Below are 17,566 nucleotides of genomic sequence, written 5' to 3'. Positions count from 1 at the left end.
CGGCTCAAGACAAAAAGTAGCGTATGGAAGTAGCGCGAGTCGGAATGTTTGTACTGTACATTTCAGAGGTAGCAGACGGCAGACGCCACTTCTGTGACCAAGCTGATTCCAAGAAGGGTGGCTTCCTTAGGTAAACTGGTCCAGTCAGTATTACTGCCCTATCCAAAACGTAGAAAGCTATAGCCTACTGAGAGGTCTCAGACGTACATTGACAATTTCATCTGCATGCACCAAGATTCAAAAGGCGATAATCCAAGCTGGCTCAGTTAGGACTCAAGATTTGCGGGCTCTGTGTGAATGCAGGGTTTGCAAGTTGTTCAGACCCACTATAAAAACAACCCATGGTATTTTGCCTCAGCAGGTCGATTCATAGCAAACCAAACCAGATGAAACACGAAGTTGTATTAAAAAGCAGCAACGAAATATTTTAGGCTACAATGAAAATTTATTTAAAAAATGATAGAAATGCAAAACTTTTTTATGAAAGAATTGCAGGATATTGCAATGACCAGATGATGCATATCCGAAATCCCGTTTTGGAATCGGCAGTGGCAGTCTGCAATCTGCATCGAAGCCAATCTTATGCTTTGTGGTTATAGATGCCGATTAAATGAACGGAAAGCTTGACAGCTTGAGCAATATGATGTTGAACGCTTGAATAATAATGAGCGACTTACGCTTTAGAACATTTTCCACAGAAAACGAACAGCTTACGGCCACGTGTGGATGCAACGGTTTGCAAACGACAACTACGCAGGTCACAACAACGTCAAATGGTAATCGCAGAAGTTTCAATGTGTTTGTTTAGAAAACAATCATCGGCTGGTGTGAAGGGCGATAAACGGTTTGGCGCAAAATGGAGAACGATATTTGATCCCGGCTTTACGGAAGACTTTGGGAGGCAGGGCAAGATCAAGGAGGTATATGCTTCCGTATGATGAGGACAAAGATCTGGGAAGAACAGAACAAACCGACCATCTGATGTTCACTGACGGACGGCCGAGCTAAGAAACAAGAATTATGTTGTTTTTTTCAATTTCTTCTGTACCATGCTACAAAGCTAAAAATGGTACAACACAGTTGCCTTTTCTGTATCATTTGACATTAGTGTAGCCTTCTCGGCCTCACAATGATACACCATAAAACATACGTGATTTAGTATTGTCACATGAACATCATTGCAAACAGGTAAGCAAGATAAGAGCTGAAACTGTGCAGTTAGATGTATGAAGGAATCGAAAATACCAAACACCGAAATAGTTCCAAATTCCAAGACCGATTTTGGACAAACCAAAATTCTTTCCTGCCAGCTTTGGTTTTAAATATTCGACAATTTTTTTAGGTTACTTACAACCACAAATATCTGCTTTTACCTTTTCTTCTGGCGGGCACAAACACATGATTGGAGCCAAATTGGCAGTGCACCACCTTGTGGCACTATCATACCAGGCTTGCGTCCGCAAGTAGGTGCTGTGGTCATCATCGACAGCTGTTATCACTAGGTCCACAGGCGACTCCGGCAAATCTGTAAACATTTTAGGTTATCGTCAAACAATGAAAATTTGTTATCGTTTCAACATCTAAAGACGTAAAAACGATTTTGAAAAGGTAACTTTTCCATTTGGGTTGTGCTTTTCAGTCTGGCGCATCCTTAACCGATGCAAAATGTGATTGAGATCCGTGTAAAAATAGATTCACGAATTAAGGTCGGTGGCCCGAAAAAGTTTGAGAAGCCGTGATCCGACCAATGTTTGAAAACGCGTATGTTTTACCCCCCATGAAACCTGGTCTCATTCGGGTTAAAAAAATTAAATAGAGTTCAACTGTAATCATTGCACGTAACATGATAAACTTTCCCAAACTGCACAATCTGTCATTTTTATATTACATTCTAAAGTTAATGTAAAACTGACGGATTTTTTTTGTCAGGGTTTTCTCACCTTTGACGTCGTTAACGAATCTGGCGTTAGTGAGGGAAAGCAGTTTCAACTCCTCTTGCAGGTATTCGTTCATCTGAATCAATAAAACAATTAAACTTCAACCCCTTGAGCAAGTGTAACTCAGCAAGATCAATGTTGTTTTGTCGTATCCAGGCTTACACCTGGTGATTGAAGATTTACAGTAGATTAAGTGGACGGGAAGGCAAGAAAGCCAATCTTCGTGTCCACCTTCAGGCATGCCTTTAAGTGTCCTGCCAAAGACACAGCCGCATGCTCTTGAGCGGTGTCGAACCGGCGCCCTTTCGATTGCCGTTCCAGCGCTCTTACCACTCGGCTATGCATCAAGATCAATGTGCAAAGTAGAAATGTAGGACCCAAAGCCAAACAGCAAATCAATCGCTTTTTATATTGATTCAACGTTGGAGACGCTGAATCAATGTAACATCCATAGACTTTGAATCAATGTAAAAAACGATTGATTTGGCGCATCGCTTACCTTGACAAGGTTATCAAGGAAGACGTCGACTTGAACATTTTGGTTGGCCAGATGCCTGGCAGTCGCAATGCCCTGCGCCCCAACCAAATGGGGACCAGTAAACACAACCACATGAGGGCACTGATGAGCATTTCGTGGATGCAATCTATAAAAGCATGCATAATAAAATATCTCATAAAGACAACTGCTCAAATGAATAACAGTGGATTAAGATTTTTACTTGACTTGACTGGTGATACTAAACAGTTAAATTACTATACAATTTGCTGCAAGCTCATGCCTTTCTACAGGCTGTTTTTTTTATTTATTGTAAAAAATTATGCCAGTGTGTAGAAATATAGCTATACATATAAAAATGTAGGCTATCAGACTTTTTATGACCTTTATTTCAAAAATTGTGAAAAAAATGACAGTTTTGAGGAAATCATTTGTCACCTGCCACTTCCTCCAACCAGATTAAGGGCCATTTGACTTGCGTTGGCACCAAAAATTTCAATCTGCCTGGTGAGGGTAACGCCCATTTCGACCGCTGCTGCGCAAACTTTATTGTGGAGCTCAGATGAAATGCATGGGATTACAAGACCAGAATCTAAACATAACTTTCAATCTTTAACAAAAGGTTTAATGCGATCTATGATGTCTCAAAAATATCAAATAGCATGTATATACAACGTCAGGACAAATGGCTGATGCTATTGAACCAGCTCGTTCTTGCTTGAACCAGGTCGTTCGAGATATTGCTTGCTATTTTTTTCTCCGTCTTTGCCTTGCAAGCTGAATTGTCGGTGTCTAGTAGTGTAAGGTGTTACACCCGTTCAGAAATGACAAGTATGTCATAAGGATAGCGTACAGTGTCCACAAACTTGATGAGAAAATAATAATATTAGGTCTGGAGCAAGGGTGTAACTTTTAGAGAAAGCCTGTTGTGTTTTATATAACAAACCAAATTCAAACGAAGATACACTGTGTATAATAACCAGGGCTGTAAAATCGGGCGAAAAATATACGACTCCACCTTCTCGGTGTATAACTGGCCGACTCCAACTCCACACACGCCAAACTCTCTCCGACTTCACAGCCCTGATAATAACCAGTAATCAAGTAGGAAATACAAAAAATATGAAATCATGAAACAGGGTACATAAAGGCTTGTTTTCAAGAAGGTGTCGGAGTTGAAGCTAGCAGTCTCCATCAAAAAAGTTTGAACCACAGGCCCAATACCCCACGAACAAAGTAGCATGTTAAAATAACAAAAATTCGACTCTTGCAGTAGAACAGCAAACCGCACGAGAAGATCTAGCAGATATTATACGTTTGCTGTAAAACGCTTAAAACAAAAATCGCAATTTAAACATCCAGCTCGACAAGTCCGTTATTCAAAATGTTGTTAATACATAAAAGTTCTAAAACTAAACCATGCCATGGGTACAAAAAACATACCAGTGTAATATTCTGTAACATCGGATTTCAAAGGATCCTTAATCACGATCTGTCTGTAAACAGTGGGACGACTTTCAAGAACATTTTCGTCATGCCGATACTTGGCAACGGGTTTGTTTTTCCGAGACTTCACAGGAGTCCTGCCAGAACAGAACCAAATTAAGATTATATATATATATATACTTTAAAAGGTGCTGGTTGTTAGTTGTTACGATAGTCATGGAATATGGGCCTTCAATGCTTTTCTTCACTTTTAAAAATACTTGATTTATACTCATAGGCGCCAACTTTTCAAAAAACCTTGGGGGGCGAGAAAGGTGATGACGTCATAACCATAACGCTATTTTACTCAATTAAAATAGTCTTTGATTAAGCTTACTGTCTTGTTTCTATTGACACCTAGATCGCAAACCGAATTTATTAGAACCGCTGCTTGAAGCGATTAGTTTTACGCATGCAGTACGCCTAATCGTAAAAATTTTGATATTGTTAGCTCATAATTGGAACAGTTGGAAACCAAGCCGATTCATTACCTTTTCATGCGAGTGAATAACAACGATCAAGACAGTGAAGTTATCGAAATAAAACGCAAAAAATCATGATTTCAAGCAGAGTGGAAACCCGCTATCAGTTTTATTCAGGCTTAAGCAGGTTTATTTGGTGGCAGCTCGGCAGTTTTCAAAATGAACGCATTATTACTGTGGCAAAATCATTGCCGACGGCGACGTAGATTACGGATTGTGAAATGGCGTCATCCGAAGTAAACGTTTTGAATACGTTAATTTGCAAAGATTCAAACTTAACTTTCAAATTTAACGATTTCTTGTCAATTCTAAACTTTATGCACTTGTTGAGCAATATGCAAAGCTTACGAGACAAAACAGCAGAAATAGCTATTTTAAGAGATCAATTTTTTTATTTTTGCGTGTAGGATATAATCGTTCTTATTACGTAACATTCCATGATCGTTGAAGTCGATGTCAACCTTAGCGGCCGCATAAAACAATGTCAGGTAGGCTAGATTATAATAGCGGTAAGAGACGTCGTTAATGCAGGCAATATCTGCGATCAAGACCATTTAAACCGGAATGGCCCGTTTCGGCGAGTCTGATTCGGCTAATCCGATTCGGCTAGTCCGATTCGGCGAGTTCCCTATTCGGCGAGAGCCTTTTTCGGCGAGTGCCCTATTCGGCGAGTTTTTGAAATTTTATTTTTGAAAGGGAATTATTGGGTACCGTAGCCTAACTGTTTTCACATCGTTTTAATGTCGCTGAACGTGCATAAAGGAATTAAAATAAAATGTTTGAACTATTAAATTAAAATTCGTCATGTCAGTTCAGTTGTTTTTATTTCTGACCATCATATCAAAAACAATACACGTCAACATAGCAAAGGTAAAAGCGACAAAACGCGAACGCTAAAACGTGCTTGAATTCGTCATGTCCGTTCAGTTGTTTTTAAGGTAGAAGCGACAAAACGCGAACGCTAAAACGTGCTTGAATTCGTCATGTCCGTTCAGTTGTTTTTAAGGTAGAAGCGACAAAACGCGAACGTTAAAACGAGCTTGTGACCGAAGTAAGTTATTGAGTTGAAAGATATTTGTTCCAGGAACCCAGTTAGCCTAACAGTTCATTTTTACATTGTAGTAACAGAATGAAAAGGCTAACCAAATGTGTGGCCTATCGTTTTAACGTCGCTAAACGTAGAAATCGTGTAGAAAAGAGAACTTTGATGACCAGGATACGTTGCAAGCCTTAAAGCAGCCGGTGGCCATGGCCGCTAAGTAGTGCTTGAATGACCGCCTGTGCTACCTCCAACGTCGGCCAAGTTTGGCCGCTTCTTCTTCTAGCTTCTTCTTCGCAAGTTTCTTCTAGCCAATTATTTAATTTCGCAATAGAATGATCGTGGATTGAATGTCGAAAATATGTAGTACTATCAAAGAGTGACGCAGAATTACGTCAGCGCATCATAGTCACTACTGTTGTATTGAATATATCCAGCTGCGATCACCAGCGCTGTAAGTCTTGTTTGCAATTCCCGATGTTAATTTTGATGAAGTGTTAATCCGAAGTGCTAATTTACATCGGCTGGCAATATTGTCGTTTTTATATCGATTCAATGTTGTCGGATATTGAATCGTTGTTAAAAAGGAGAACTAGGTTAGTTGACATCCGTGGGTAAAACACGTGTCTTCATAGTTGAGAACGCTGTGGGTTAGTGACTTCACACCCTCAATGGTGACATCATAATGGAATGAATGGTCAGGTTTTATGAAAGGCGGTGTGCAGTTGAAACAATTTACTGAGCTGCGAGCAGTTAGAACAATTTAGGGTCGTTAGATGGTCCCGCAATACCGGATTACAATCTCGATAAAGCATTTATTGCGTGGTACAACGATTCTATTGCAGGACGTCGCCCAGACTTCAACAACGCTAAGTGATCATTTTAACATTGTTGCAAATTTAATGCTATTTACTTGTGCTATCGTTATTGTATTTTGGCCTCCAAGCACGCAGATTTGCCCGCCGAGAAGGAGCTCTCGGTAGGCCACGATGGCTGCCGGAAAAAAACACGAGTTTTAGGGCCTGCGTTGAAACTGAGAAACATTCACAGAAGCCCTTCGATACGTTGCATCTTTAAGATAATGTATTCAGACGTTGAATCAATGTACAAATGAACTGTTAGGCTAAATGGGTTCTCGGAACAAATCGAAGAGCTTCTGTGAATGTTTCCCAGTTTCAACGTATCCTAGTCAGCAAAGTTCTCTTTTCTACACGATTTCAACCTTTAGCGACGTTAAATCGATGTAAAAACGGCAATTTCTGCTGGTTGGGATAACTAGGCTACGGTACCCGATAATTTCCTTTCAATCCAAGCTGTAGGCCACACATTTGTTGATCCAAACAACTAATCATTTTAACTATTCAAAAGTACTAACTTATAGACATTAAACATGATTTTTTTTTGTAATATTTTATTTTTTTTTATTTTCCGTTCATTTCTTAAATTTTTCTGAAGGTGTTGCGACCGTGCCAAACATCTTTCAACTCAATAACTTACTTCGGTCACAAGCACGTTTTAACGTTCGCGTTTTGTCGCTTCTACCTTAGCTATGTTGACATGTATTGTTTTTCATATGATGGTCAGAAATAAAAACAACTGAACTGACATGACGAATTTTAATTTAATAGTTCAAACATTTTATTTTTATTCCTTTCTGCACGATTTCAACGTTTAACGATGTAAAAACGGCAATTATAATTAGGCTACGGTACCCGATAATTCCCTTTCAAAAATAAAATTTCAAAAACTCGCCGAATAGGACACTCGCCGAAAAAGGCTCTCGCCGAATAGGGAACTCGCCGAATCGGATTAGCCGAATCGGACTCGCCGAATCGGACTCGCCGAATAGTAGCAGACCCCATTTAAACACAGGTCTTTTCTTTTATCGGTTTTCGATTTAATTCTCACACATTGCGAACAAAACAATGCGTTCTGTTGAATCATAATTGATCTCACAGCGGGAAGACCTTGTTGAAAATAACGCGTCTAATTTAGCTGGTTTGCTTAATATTAGGTGAATGGTTACGTGACTATTCCAGCAGCGTAAGTTACTCTACGATCTACTTTAAAATTTCCATGTCAACACTTAGATGAACCATCGAATGGTAGTGTCGAGAATAAGCTATTCGACTTAGATACGGGAGAAGGAAATATAATCGATTTTCAGCTCAAAAGTAGGGGTTCGACTTATACACGAGATCGCCTATACTTGAGTAAATGAGTATATACGGTAGTGCAGGACGCAGGAGTGTATATTGATGAGTGTATGAGATATACAGTACATCAATACAGTGCTTATTGAAGCAAAACACAGATGACAGTTTTGAAAAATGCATGTTTTCTTTAAGCTGTATTCACGTAATTGTTCGTTGTGTCGTAGTTTTAACTCAATAAAGTTTGCTAAAATCGATTTCATGTTTGAAATCGCAAAAAATCTAACGGACGTTTGGATAACTCGTGAAATGAGAATAATAAACATTCAACCTCGCATTCGCTTTTTCGTTACCACGTGTTTTGACTTTGAAGTTGCTCCTCACGCGCGGAAGATAAGCAGCGTTTGACTGTGAGCGTGCGTCCCGTGCGCATCTCAGTAGTAATTCACGTTCCAGAGAAAGCCATTCGATCAGCTGCTGTTTTGCGGGCAAGAGCAACGTAGGCTGTTTTTCGCTTTCGGCATTCTTTAAGTCCGTTTAAATGATCTAAATCTCTTTCGCGAAGTATTTTATCTTTGACACACCACTTGTAATAGCCATTTTTGTTGCCCCTCAACCATAAACTTACGGGGGGCGCCGCCCCTCGGCCCCCCCGGAAGTCGGCGCGTATGTTTATACTGTGCTCAGTTAATATGACTGCCAGTGCCAGGGTTTGCAAACTTACAATTAAAATTTTAAATCAACTTCGTTTTTCATTTACAAAATCATAACAAGAAAAAATGATTTATGCTATGTGAGAAAATAATAACCCCATACCACACCAAGAATCATGAAAGATATGAAATTTATACCTCACTTCACCATCACTGCCAGAATACACTTCTTCATACAAGGCCTGCTTATCAAACAAAGCCAAATTCTTTTCGAAATCAAAGTCTTGGCTTAATTCAGTGTAATCAATTGCAAAACAATCATCTTGATTGCGATGAGATCCTGCTCTTAGTCTGTTCCCTGTAAATATATTTTGGCAACATTTTAATAAATTGGTGGATTGAAAACGAGGTTGAAGAAAAAACTGAAGAACTAATGGATAAGCTAGAAATAACTAAGGGAGACAACAGACCAAATTGCAAAGGCAATTGGAATAGCCTACTCGTTAGATAAGTAGGATTGTAGGTGGGCACTGTGGGCAGGGTAAGAGCTAAGGAGAAAGAAACTTCTCAGAAAGGCATTGGATTTGAAGATGGATGGGAAAAGACTTCTTGAACATCCAAAAATTAACAAAACAAAAAAATAGTAGCTATTGATGATGTAGTGCTAACCGTACTAAGCACTAAGCAACCTATTGAAAAAATTAACAATACCTTGTGGCTGAGGTCTACCATCCCTAACATTAGAATGTCTTTGCTCTCGAAAACTATGAGTGAGTCGTGGAGGAGACTGTGAAGAAGGAAATGGTTCATTGGAAATGGATGAAAACTGGGCATCTTTAAGAGATCGTTTTGCTTTGGAAGAATTAGATGCTTCAGTTTTAGTGTTCGCTTTATTCTCAGATGATTTTTTGCTGTTACTGCCAACAGCTTGCTTGCTCGGTTTTTCTTCAATAGCTGCTTCTGTGTTTAACTCATCAATGAGAGTTAAATCAACAATATCTTGAGATCTAAAAAATGAGTTAGCAAAGTTTAATCTTTAACATATTCACTTTCAGAATAATGAGGAAATAGCTAAATTGCAACTTGGATAAACTGATGACAGAATGAAATTAGCTTTTTACTATTGGAAAAATTGTCTGATTCTAGGGTTCAATGTAAATTGTAGAAGTTCAAAGATATATATACAACAACACATTTGAACCACAAACCAACCACTCCACGATCACACTAAACATGTTAATGATTGCCAAGGGTGTTTCAAAAACAGCACTCATCAAACTAAAGGTATAATTTTTCAACACAATTAAAAAACTTGATACAATTGAACAACTTAACATAAAATAAACGTAAGGTAATACAAATTCAACAAAAAAGATGTCCCTTAAAAAGATAGCCTCAAATAAAGCAGCACAACCCCAGGCTCAACAAACAATTATTCGCTAAAGGGGCATCTTTTTTGTTGAATTGAACAACTACAATTGAAAAAGCATGGAACAACAATCTTTATTCAGAAAATAGAAATGAAATAATAATGACTTTAGTTAGTGCTCATGGTGATAACATAAAGTACGAAAAAGTGGCTCAAAAGTCCGGTGGAAGGAACAGAAAAACAATCATCACTAAATGAGTTGCTTTGCATTTGCATAAGTTTGCAAAAATACCTCCAAGCTTTGTGAAACTAAGTGATTGGAAACTTTGCACACAAGCTCTGTATCATTTTGCTGTGCAGGTCAACGAAAACTACAAATAACGAGGTAGCCTAAGTATTAAGCCAGCTTTTTTTGTTTGTTGAAAAATTGGTTAAACAAAAAAGCAAAATTCATGCTTAAGTGATGAAGCACCGTAACTACGTATATAGCCTCACAGCGGGTGCAACCTAGTTCATACCTTGAACCATTCGTACAGTCAGTTCGTACCCTGAAAAGATCGAGAAAAACAATTAAAAAAGCCGAAGTCGCTGATCGCAGTTTAATAGCACAAAGCCAAAGTCGCTGATCAGGGCTGCAATTTTTGTCTTTTTTGGTGACGAGGTCACTTGACACGCGCCATCACTATTCGACAAACGCCGTGCCTTACGGGAAAAAAAAAAAAAAGGAAAAAAACTGAGAGAGGACTAAACGTCGTCAGGTCGAGGAACAATCAGGGGGGGCATCACGTGATGCAATCATAAAAGTGCTGACTTACGTAAACTTTCTTGCGCCAGGTACTTCAAAGCAAGGTCTAAAAGCGACGCTTCACACGAGAAACTCCCAAGGCGTCAGCGCCGCCATTTTGAACACTGCGGGAGAATGCTTTGATCGAAGTTCCAACGCCTGGCATCAAACATTTCACAACACACGTTTCGTGCTATTCGACACAATGGGTTTCTTCTATAGATGAAATAACCAAGGCTACGTTGAGTTGTCAACGTCTATACCAGTTTGTATTTCGCCGTTTTAGCCAATTAACAATATTGCTCTGGTAAAATGACTGTTGGATACTTGCTATGAAAGTTTTTCACATGTAGTAAACAGCCTAGTTTTCGACCAGATGTTCAGAAATACAGATGAAAAAAGCCGCTATTTTTATGGAAAGGAGTTCTCTTCCAGAACATTTTGAACACTGTGGAAAAATGCTTTGATCGAAGTTCTAAAGCCTGCCATCAAACATTTCGACACACACGTTTCGTGCTATTCGACACAACAGGTTTCTTTTATAGATAAAATAACCGAAGTAGGCTACTTTTAGTTGTCAACGTGTTTGCAAGTTTGTATTTATGTCTGACTTATGCACTAGTTGTTCCAAGATTCCAGAAATGTTTTGCAATGTGAATAAAGAATAGTAGACAGATAAACATGGTTGCAACTCGACTTCCTTCCACTAAAAGAGTTTCTGTGATTACGTAATAGGCGATTTTGCACATTTACATAAGCACACAACCCAGCTAGCAAAACCCGTCGTTTTTCATTGATTCAACGTCTGCAGACGTTGAATCACAAGGCATGACATGTATAAACAAGTTTGCTGGCTGGGAAGTCTGGACATCTGCAGGAAATTTGTCTCGCACCAGGCGAGACGCCATCCTTTGAAAGATTTAACAATGATGGATTTATGTAGCCAGTGCATGATGACGAAAACAAATTTAAGATTTCCTTTTCGTTATATAACTTAAAGCAGGTGATTGATACAGGAGAAAATAATCGCAGAAGCACACAATAAAGCCTACTTATTATGCAAGTTGTTTACATCAAGAAAATAGCCTAGTTTCCGACCAGATGTTCAGAATCAGAAACACAGATAAGAAAGGTCGCTATATATAAGACTTCGCTTCTAGAAGAATAGTAGGTAGTCACCGGGAGTGGACAAGGCAGGGTAATAGGCAAGTTGTAAGAACAGCATAGCTTTGCCCAACTACAGATAGGATGGAATGACTAAAAAACGAAAGAATCCTCCGACAACACAGATGGCAAAAGCTTCGTTCGGTCTTACCGAGAAGCAATTAAGGTTCAGCAAACAGCAAGTGAAGTGCAGGATCTGTTCGAAGGAGCTATCGAGAGAAGCATTGCCATGTCACTTTGGAACTTATCATCCCGGTAAACTTCCGGCTAATAGCGTTTAGTAGCCTAACGTCACAAAGCATTCTCAATTTTGAACATGTTTAATTTAATAGTGGTAAGCAAAAGCATGCTTAATAAAATACGCCTACTACGTTTTCATTTTTCAACAATAAAATTTTATAGATAAGCCCGTTCAAGTGCATAAGAAACAACGCATCGATACATTCTTTTCTCGACGAGACAGTGATAACGTTTCTGAGTTTGCCCAAGCACAACCAACAAGCAGTTCAAGTTCGGTCGGTGAGCTACCATCTACAAATATAAGGTCAGGCCCTGGCGATAGCACGGCTTCACTAGATGTTCAAGCTCATCAGGAATCAGAAACCACCACATTGCAACACCACCTTCGCAGGACATGCCATGGAAATGGCGGAATGGCCCGTTTCGGCGAGTCCGATTCGGCGAGTCCGATTCGACTAGTCCGATTCGGCGAGTTCCCTATTCGGCGAGAGCCTTTTTCGGCGAGTGCCCTATTCGGCGAGTTTTTAAAATTTTTAAAAGGAAATTATCGGGTACCGTAGCTTAATTATGATTGCCGTTTTTACATCGTTTTAACGTCGCTAAACGTTGAAATCGTGCAGAATGGAATAAAAAGAAAATGTTTGAACTATTAAATTAAAATTCGTCATGTCAGTTCAGTTGTTTTTATTTTTGACCATCATATCAAAAACAATACACGTCAACAAAGCAGAGGTAGAAGCGACAAAACGCGAACTTTAAAACGTGCTTGAATTCGTCATGTCAGTTCAGTTGTTTTTCTTTCTGATCATGATATCAAAAACAATTCACGTCAACATAGCAAAGGTGTAGAAAAAGGTAGAAGCGACAAAACGCGAACGTTAAAACGTGCTTGAATTCGTCATGTCAGTTCAGTTATTTTTATTTTTGACCATCATATCAAAAACAATACACGTCAACATAGCAGAGGTAGAAGCGACAAAACGCGAACTTTAAAACGTGCTTGAATTCGTCATGTCAGTTCAGTTGTTTTTCTTTCTGATCATGATATCAAAAACAATTCACGTCAACATAGCAAAGGTGTAGAAAAAGGTAGAAGCGACAAAACGCGAACGTTAAAACGTGCTTGTGACCGAAGTAAGTTACTGAGTTGAAAGAAATTTGGCACGGTTGCATCAGTGCATCACCTTCAGAAAAATTTAAGATATGAAGGAAAAATAAAACGAAGAAAATGTTACAAAAAAAATAATGTTTATGTCTATAAGTTAGTACTTTTGAATAGTTAAAATCATAGGCGCCTAACTATTTTTTTGGCCGTGGGGGCGAAAGCGTGTTTCATCAGCAGCAAGGTAATTTCGGCGAAATGTCACGCAGATGGATGACGTAATTATGTCGTCACACTAGGATTGCTTTTATTGCCACACTCGGAGTTATCGCTACGTTCGACCTACCGTTAACTATTATAAACAAAGCTCGACCAAACACATGCTATGCGTCTGCGTTGGCTAGCGGTTGATGGACTGCGACTCTTTAAGCTAAAGCACAACATAAAGTTTAGCAACGAACTAGATTTATTAGCATGAAACAAGAGACGAAAAGGTTTACTAAAAGGTATACTGTAAATGGAATGAAAATACTAACTTGACCATATGCTTGAAAATATACCTGTTGAAAGCAAAATCATTCATGTTTACATCAATTCAACAGCACGTCACCTTTAATAAATTTAAAAGTTGCTGACATCCGTAAACAGCCCTTGAAAAATAGTTACAGAGAGACGTTTGATTAAGTTTTCGACTTGACATTGCTCCCTTTTCACTACAATATCGCAACTTATCGCTGACCAGCTTTCAAGTTTCAATTCGCTGTAATACGCCCGTTTTCGTGTTGCAGATGAAACAAAAGATGCGCATATTCCCCCGCCTTTCATCGGGTTTCTATGGCAACGGTCGTGTGTGCGAAATGCGGTTTGTACCAGCCCTTGTTACGTTGGTTAGCGGTAACCTCGGGCCGAGACTTCAAGTTCATTTTCACAGCAACCGATTCACTGCGGCGACAATTCTCTGCAGAGGTTTCGACTTTCGAAAGCGACAGCGAGGCTGTTTGCAAGCGCATTAAGTTAAACTCACGCTGCGTCAACGTAGCAAATTATGTTGTTTTAGGGTGCATTCAACATCTGATGACATTGAATCGACGCAAAATGGTAGATTTTTGCTATGTCACAGGCAGCAAAATCAGTCATTTTTACATTGATTCAACGTCTGCAGACGTTAAATCAACGTAAAAATGACAGCTTTTTTGTCTGGGGTGGGATTGTAGCATCGCTACTCGTTCTAGTGATTATTTACTGCGAAGCTGTTGCGGTTTGCATTTAAAAATGTTTTTCTGCTGCCGATCGCTAGTTCATCTATTGTTTTATGTATCAATGCCGCATAAAAAGTTGCTCCCACGCGGAAATACGCGTGGGGGCCTGGCCCCCACGGCTTAGACGCCTATGGTTAAAATGATTAGTTTGGATCAACAAATGTGTGACCCACACTCCTACAGCTTGGATTGAAAGGAAATTATCGGGTAGGCTACCGTAGCCTAGTTATCCCGACCAGCAAAAATTTGTTTCAAGAACCCAGTTAGCCTAACAGTTCATTTTTACATTGTAGTAACAAAATGAAAAGGCTAACCAAATGTGTGGCCTATCGTTTTAACGTCGCTAAACGTTGAAATCGTGTAGAAAAGGGTGCTTTTGTTGACTAGGATACGTTGAAACTGAGAAACATTCACAGAAGCCCTACGATACGTTGCATTTTTAAGATAATGTATTCAGACGTTGAATCAATGTACAAATGAAATGTTATGCTAAATGGGTTCTTGGAACAAATCGTAGGGCTTCTGTGAATGTTTCTCAGTTTCAAAGTATCCTAGTCAGCAAAAGCTCCCTTTTCTACACGATTTCAACGTTTAGCGACGTTAACACGATAGGCCACACATTTGTTTAGCCTTTTCATTCTGTTACTACAATGTAAAAATGAACTGTGTTCTTGGAACAAATTTTTGCTGGTCGGGATAACCAGGCTACGGTACCCGATAATTTCCTTTCAATCCAAGCTGTAGGCCACACATTTGTTGGTCCAAACTAATCATTTTAACTATTCAAAAGTACTAACTTATAGACATAAACATGATCTATTTTTTTTTTTTTTTGGAACATTTTCTTTGTTTTATTTTCCCTTCATATCTTAAATTTTTCTGAAAGTGTTGCGACCGTGCCAAATTTCTTTCAACTCAATAACTTACTTCGGTCAAAAGCACGTTTTAACGTTCGCGTTTTGTCGCTTCTATCTTTGCTTTGTTGACGTGTATTGTTTTTGACATGATGGTCAGAAATAAAAACAACTGAACTGACATGACGAATTTTAATTTAATAGTTCAAACATTTTCTTTTTATTCCTTTCTGCACGATTTCAACGTTTAGCGACGTTAAAACGATGTAAAAACGGCAATCATAATTAAGCTACGGTACCCGATAATTTTCTTTTAAAAATTTCAAAAACTCGCCGAATAGGGCACTCGCCGAAAAGGGCTCTCGCCGAATAGGGAACTCGCCGAATCGGACTAGTCGAATCGGACTCGCCGAATCGGACTCGCCGAATAGTAGCAGACCCTGGAAATGGACCCAACGAGGCTTCCTCGAATAATGCTTTATGGTGAACAAGAGACAGGGAAAAGACCCTCTGGAAGACCAAAAATGAGATACAAAGATCAGCTGAAAGTCTCCCTCAGCCATGCAAACATTGATCTGGATTCATGGGAACAATTTGCTAGTGACGGATTACTCCGGAGAAAAATAACTAGGGAAGGCACGGAAATTTTTGAAAAAAACAAGATACAAAAAGCCCAAGAAAAATGAAACACTAGAAAAGAAAAGCTAAAACTACCACGTCCCCCACCCTCCATACAATATGATTTTTGCCCACGTCTTTTCCATCATAGACTGGGCCTCCAAAGCCACATACCATCTGAAGCCAAATTCGATTTGAAGATGAAACCAATGCTCGGACACAAGCTGGAGCCGACGACGATAGCCAAAGAGCTTTTTTCTTTTGCGATCCTCAATTTTGCGTTTACAACAGTTCTCTTCCCGGAGCAAAACAATAATATACACGTCTGGTAGATACACAACTTAGCGCTTGATACTCCTTTGCAATCACTCAATCAGCGTGCGATCAAAAACTTAAGTAAGTGACTCTGACATACATCCACACAGCTTGTGCAGTAATTCGCGGCAAACGCTTTATCTGACTCTTGTGACGTTTTATTACTATTCGACAAACAAAGACTTTTTGGTCGTTCGACAAAAAAGAAAAAATCGCAGCCCTGTCGCTGATCGGAGTTTCCCCAAACAATTTGAAACAAACTCGAGGGTTAGGGTTAGCGGAGACTGCAGAAAAATGTTTGCGGAAACTGCGATCAGCGAGGGTTAGAGCATAGATTACTCTATGGTTAGGGTAGCCCAAAGGTTAGCGGAAACTGCGGAAAAACGTTTGCGGAAACTGCGAAAAATGTTTGCAGAAACTGCAATCAGCGAGGGTTAGGGTTAGAGCATAGATTACTCTATGGTTAGGGGAAACTGGAGAAAAACGTTTGCGGAAACTGCGAAAAATGTTTGCGGAAACCGCGATCAGCGAGGGTTAGGATTAGAGCATAGATTACTCTATGGTTAGGGTAAGGGTTAGCGAAAACTGCGGAAAACTGTTTGCGGAAACTGCGGAAAAATGTTTGCAGAAACTGCAATCAGCGAGGGTTAGGGTTAGAGCATAAATTACTCTATGGTTAGGGTAAAGGTTAGCGGAAACTGCGGAAAAACGTTTGCAGAAACTGCGGGAAAATGTTTGCGGAAACTGCGATCAGCGAGGGTTAGGGTTAGAGCATAAATTACTCTATGGTTAGGGTAAAGGTTAGCGGAAACTGCGGAAAAACGTTTGTGGAAACTGCAGGAAAATGTTTGCGGAAACTGCGATCAGCGAGGGTTAGGGTGAGAGCTTTCGACTTCGGCTTTTTTTATTTTTTTTCTCTATCTTTTCAAGGTACGAACTGACGGTCCGAACTGTTCATGGTATGAACTAGGTTGCATCCCCTCACAACCTATGGTTACCATGCATGGAAGGCTAACCATAACCATAGCAACTGCATAATTTATGAAAGCTTTTGAAAGGCTATGAAAACTTACGCCAGCATAATCTCTGAAAATTCACATTGAACACCGTTTTTATACGGACTGCAAATTGAGATAGTTTGGCTTGCAGCATCGACAGATTTAATAATCCCTTGGAAAAACCCAAGACTAGTTCCACAATTGATGCTAACATGACGTCCAATAAATGCAGCAGCCATATTTGAATCGTAAAATTGGTACAATATTTGCTTTTGAATTGAGTTTCTTTTCAAAGTAAACTAAAATACTTGTAGGTTATTGTATAGTACAATACAAAAGCTAAACGCAATGTTTTTTCTTTCTCTGTAAAAACAGGTAAGATGAAAAAGTTTTGGATACATAGATATATATACTGTAGTTTCAAAGCAAATAAAAACATTAAAAATTGCCTGACTGGCCCAACCAACTCTTAACTTTTGAAATTTGATTAAACTTTTTGCTTTTGACTGTGGTTTTCACTTTGGTATGAATTCTATCGACTGGCATATAGTTGATTGAATATCTCAATCATAGTATGAATTGACTGATTCTAAGATGTCGTGACCGTGCCATATTTTA

At 39.3% G+C, this 17,566-nt stretch overlaps 1 protein-coding gene across 1 annotated transcript; it reads right to left on the bottom strand.

Moving 5' to 3' along the window:
- Window positions 1-382: 382 nt before the first annotated feature.
- LOC145764968 (enhancer of mRNA-decapping protein 3-like) lies at window positions 383-17,303 on the bottom strand. Its single transcript, XM_082576685.1, has 9 exons — window positions 17,024-17,303; window positions 8,957-9,252; window positions 8,444-8,603; window positions 3,877-4,016; window positions 2,872-3,025; window positions 2,437-2,581; window positions 1,941-2,013; window positions 1,374-1,525; window positions 383-1,004 (listed from the first exon to the last, which is right to left on the bottom strand). Exons 1-9 carry the CDS (start codon window positions 17,185-17,187, stop codon window positions 816-818), a joined length of 1,473 nt encoding a protein of 490 aa, XP_082432811.1. The 5' UTR covers window positions 17,188-17,303; the 3' UTR covers window positions 383-815.
- Window positions 17,304-17,566: the final 263 nt, after the last annotated feature.

Source organism: Aplidium turbinatum, chromosome 2 (genome assembly GCF_918807975.1).
Source record: "Aplidium turbinatum chromosome 2, kaAplTurb1.1, whole genome shotgun sequence".
NCBI classification, from domain to species: Eukaryota; Metazoa; Chordata; class Ascidiacea; order Aplousobranchia; family Polyclinidae; genus Aplidium; species Aplidium turbinatum.
This window is presented reverse-complemented; position numbering and strand designations above follow the sequence as displayed.